General features: G+C 40.2%; 1 protein-coding gene and 1 long non-coding RNA gene across 2 annotated transcripts; one reads left to right on the top strand and one right to left on the bottom strand.

The window, feature by feature from the left end:
• Positions 1-238: 238 nt before the first annotated feature.
• Positions 239-1,708, top strand: LOC118515295 (endochitinase A-like). Its single transcript, XM_036061974.1, has 3 exons — positions 239-556; positions 639-1,320; positions 1,670-1,708. Exons 2-3 carry the CDS (start codon positions 649-651, stop codon positions 1,706-1,708), a joined length of 711 nt encoding a protein of 236 aa, XP_035917867.1. The 5' UTR covers positions 239-556; positions 639-648.
• A 295-nt stretch (positions 1,709-2,003) lies between these two features.
• Positions 2,004-4,368, bottom strand: LOC118515190. The gene is made up of 4 exons (XR_004906977.1): positions 4,166-4,368; positions 3,918-4,092; positions 3,731-3,807; positions 2,004-2,223 (listed from the first exon to the last, which is right to left on the bottom strand). It is a non-coding gene; the product is annotated as an uncharacterized LOC118515190 (long non-coding RNA).
• Positions 4,369-4,927: the final 559 nt, after the last annotated feature.

Here is a 4,927-nt window from a genome sequence, read left to right as displayed (position 1 = left end):
ACTAGGCTCTTGCATCGACTTAAAGACACACAGAAGCATTTCTCGATGTAGATAGTCAGTCCATTACGCTTGAACCACGAACAGAAGATTTCGATGCCGTATTGCAGGAATATACAATCACCTGTTTTGAAAAGGCGCAAAATTTTTTGCATCGTCGGCAAACAGACTGACACTGTTGGGCGGTAAAGCGAGGCCCGGCTAGCACGACTGAAGGCCAGGGGTATGTAGAAATCGAGCGAAATGGGGGAAAAATCCCGAAGCAAAAATCCGTCATAAAAGCCATCACTTAGACGCGTTTTATGACGATTTTCAAATTTCGACAGCTTTTCGCCCATTTCTTCCATTTCGCCCCTTGGCTGTTTCGCCGCGATTTCTTTCAGTGTGTGCGTGTCATCTAGCATGAATGTGGCACTGTGCGTGTGATTGTTACCCTTTATTGAAATTCACAGCTGAAAACATAAACATTCAGATTTTAAAGCGCAAAGCAGCATTCAAGTTCAACTCAGCATTCAAACAGTTCAAACTGCAGTTTCACCTGGAAAATAAATAAATAAAAGTAAGTAAGATTAAGTGCATGACAATGAATCAAATTATTATCATACTTACATAAAAAATAATAAAACGATTGATTATTTCAGCCAAAATATAATGTCGGAACCACCAAAGAAAGGGTGCCTTTTTGCACTGCAACAACTGCCTTCGGCTGTATTATGCTCCACAGGGGCAATTGTCCGTGTTTTTGGACCGCGAACGTCATCAAGACCGACGCCGGAACCGTCTTTTGCCCCCGATGCTGGTTCCATGGATATCGCTACGCGACCGGCAGGATCGGTGGAACAAAAGCGAGGATCGCAGCCGTCCACTAGTGCGACGCCGGCACCGGCATTTGTTCCCGCTGCAGGTTCCATGCGTGTCATTCCGCGGCCGGCAGGATCGTCTGCGACGTCGGAATCTTCTACTGCTCTCAATGCTGGTTCCGTGGATATCGCTACGCGTCCGGCAGGATCGATGGCACAAAAGCGAGGATCGCAGCCCTCAACGAAAGCGATACGTGGGATGATTCTTGTGCCTGCTAGTTCCGTGCGTGTTGTTCCACTAGCGACCACAAGTGTGACGCCGAAATCGTCTGTTGCTTCAGCTGCTGGTTCATGCGTGCATGACTTTGCGCGACCGGCAAAAACGACTGTCGTGCATCAAGGATTCCGTCAGCCGTCACCAAGCATGACACCGGAACCGTGTGTTTCATCATCACCGGGATCAACATTTCAAGAAGAGCAGTCGTCAGCAAGCAGCATTCATCCGTCCACGGTATCTATTAATGTAAATAAGAACACAGAGTTAGTTAAAGCAAAAACAACTTGTCCTGGGCACGATTTTTGTTCACACTGTTTATTATTAAAACTGGATGCCCGAACCGCCCAAACGGCTGCGATAGTGAATGAAATTTCGGCCACAATACACCCGATGAAAGGCGTGCGACGCAATGCTCAAACCATCCCGATACAATATATAAGCAACGAAGAGTCACTGGACAGGTTTGAAGAGCATCTTACAGATGAAAATTTGTTTTACACCTTCATACAGCGTGCGGATGCTGAATTATCCAGCCAAAACGCGAAAAGCCGACTGCATGAAGTGTTGGATATAATGTTCGACAAACAATTTTTAGCCAAGTGTAGCTGGCTCGGATCGGGTGGAAGAAAAATAGCCTTCAAAAACTATGTACATACTATGCAATTTTTAAAAAATGTAGCCACAAACCACATGGGCGTAGAAGTAGATATAAACTTCGTAGAAATGTACATAAAAAAAAAGCTTGCATATGCTCCTAAAAGAGTAGCAATGCAAGGCATTAGAAAAACTTTCAGTCGCACAAGACGCACTATGTAAATTTATATTTAAGTTATTATTTAGTTTAAGTTTTATTTAGTTTTTATATTTCCTTTTGTAGTCTCTTAACGTTTTAATTTTTGTTTTTTTTTTTTAATTAGAACGGTCGTATTGCCTTTTTCATATTTACCAAACATAGGTTTAAGTAGTGTATATATTTAATTCTGACTATCTTAACTTTATTCGTAGCTGCGTCCTGCGTATAGCAAAACGATCCAAATGGGATACGTTGTTCGATCCGGCCACGTGAAAGACTGCTGTCATATAAAATTATGACAAAAAATGTGATACGAAAGTAACACAAGCTGTGATAAATTAAACACTGACTAAAACCTGAAACAATCACGTAAACAACTAAGTCAATTATGTATGTGATAAAAGTAAATATTTAATATTGAAAGGTTCATCAGTATACTGATTGCCGCAAATACAATGTAATATACACCAGATTATATGTGATTATTATTTATTTTTTCGAAAACAATTACAATATTACTTTTTATTATAACATAACAATTGATAATTCAAAATATTACAGTTATTCATTCAACTAATGTCTGTATGAGAGGTACAAATACATAGTTCGTGTCGTCCGTTTTAATAGCTACTAATTTACACTTGATATCTGTTGGTGAAAAAACTATCGATTCTATGGTAAGGTCGCTTGTATTTGCCTCATATATGTCTTTCATCATAGGCGAACAAAAGAATGTATGAGTTTCTGTTATTTTGTTAAATGCTGTCCCATAAATGTTAATCGTTGATCCTATTTTTTCTGCCTTACAATATTTAGCAATATATAAATCCTTCGTTAAAAACCAATTATCTTGAGTACATGGATATAGACGCATATTATAATTTACATGCTATGTTACTCCACTACGTCGATATCCAGAAAATAGGAAACACGTGCCGCACTGTGATGTTTTCCTTCTACTGTACATTTTTGGCACCCATGTTTATGATTGAAGTATGCAACACCTAAAACAAAAAAGATAATTAATACACTGTGCTAGTTATGCGAAAATTACATTATGTAAATGCTTCTCTAACTTACCTTTTATGAACGCACGCGCTGGTGAATCTGCGATGATAGCTCTAACGCGTATTTGGATGAGCTTATCGGCTATGACGAATGATGGCTAATTGGTTCCGGATCTGGAATGCAAAAGATGGATATTAATATTGCAATTAAATATGCTTTCATGTAGTCAATCTTGTTCTTACCTTCATACGTGGTTGCTGCAGGAATGATGTTAGCACCGAATGAACTGCTCTCGCCAAATAATTCTGCCTCTAGTTTAGCGTTATTAGCTTTGATAATCTTGCTGGTTTGGCCGGTTCGACGCATTCTTTTGACCGACATTGTTACACTTCGAACACTACTACAAGGAATGCACTTGAGAAATGTAAGCAATTTGCGTCACTTAATCGCAAACGTATGTAAGTTGCTTGATAGTTAACGCAAAGCTAGAACAAATTCTCTACACACTTGTTCACTATTTTTTTCACTCAGGAAGTTTGTAACACTGTCACGCGCGCAGATAAAGACACCGATTGTAGCGATAACTCGAACCGAATGAACACGAAAACGACATTTGCATATGTATATAACCAACGACCAACGAATAGAATAGTAGAATTTGGTATATGCTATCGTAGGTATCGGATGAAGAATTGTTTACATTTATTTGTTGTGTAATTTAGGTACATGATTTAGGTACATGTTTCCCTCCTTACCAATTGACATTATGGTAGGTAGAAGGAAAGTTCTACAACAACAAATGTTAGCAACAGCTAGTAACGCGTATATACATAGATATGAGTTGTATAATCTTACCTCTTCGATATGTATAATATATGTTGACCTAGCCGTGCAAGAAAGAAGACAGCCGAAACAAAATTGGTTGCTTGAAGCTATGGGTGGAGGTAGGAAAAAAATAGGTTAAACAAGGTGTAATATTAGCGCAAATGAAATAACAGCAGGCGTTGCTATGAACACAGTAGTATGGAAAACAATACGTTACCTTTTTCTGCCCGGTAATGTGCAATTCGAATGAAATATGATGATCACAAAACAGTAATACTCTTGGCGTTGTTTACACACATATTGGGAAGATGCTGGAGTATCAGCCACACACAGCTTTTTTGAAGCAATTTTTGTTTTTCCACGGCACTGCACATATCGGTAATAAGTAAGATCTGTTCAAAATAAAGAATATTTAGATTATTTCACGATTTTTTGCACATAACCAAGCGGATTGCGCATGTTTACTTTCTGAACTCCAACTGAGTTTGTTTACACATTTTTTGACACAGCGGCGTTTCGCTCGCTTTTACGCACGCACACATTCAAAGACAGCACAGCGCATGCGCTGCAACGAGCAAAACGGCTAGTTCGCCCGAGCGAGATTGCCCCCCCACGAGTTTCACCCATTTTCGCACGATTTCTACATACCCCTCACCTACAAACTGACCCGAATTGTTTGCCGGGGGTAACATCGTTGATGAACAATATGAAGAGAAGCGGGCCAATATTGCTTCCTTGAGCAACACCCGAGCTGCTGACTATTTTTTTGGACATGTGCTTATCAATTTTCACGATGTATGTGCGATTAGTTAGGTAAGACTTAAGCCACTGTACAAGCGAGCGGGTAATTCCTAGCTTATCGAGTTTAGCGAGAAGAATTGCGTGCGGCAGAGAGTCGAATGCTGCTTTCAGATCTGTAAAAATTGCATCGACTTGAGCTCCGGCATCAATTTGGCTAGGGCAATAGGTTACATAGTTACATAGGGCAGTAGGTTACCAGGTTCGTGGTAGTCGACTTTTTTGGCACGAATCCATGCTGATACGGGCTTAAGTAGCTGCGGCATGCATATAGCAGATTTTTGTATAACACTAGTTCGAACACCTCGGCAATGGCACACAAACATGCAATACCCCGGTAGTTGAGGGCATCTGTCCTGTCGCCCTTTTTATAAATAGGAACCATCTAAGATTTCCTCCATGTTTTTGGAAAGTAGCCATTGGCTAGCG

This window comes from Anopheles stephensi, chromosome X, assembly GCF_013141755.1.
Source record: "Anopheles stephensi strain Indian chromosome X, UCI_ANSTEP_V1.0, whole genome shotgun sequence".
Taxonomy (NCBI): Eukaryota; Metazoa; Arthropoda; class Insecta; order Diptera; family Culicidae; genus Anopheles; species Anopheles stephensi.
This window is presented reverse-complemented; position numbering and strand designations above follow the sequence as displayed.

Coding starts and splice junctions, on each gene's coding strand:
- LOC118515295 (XM_036061974.1), top strand. CDS start 649: ATGTCGGAACCACCAAAGAAAGGGTGCCTTTTTGCACTGCAACAACTG. Junction 1,321..1,669: donor CGTCCACGGTATCTATTAAT/GTAAATAAGAAC, acceptor AACAATTTTTAG/CCAAGTGTAGCTGGCTCGGA.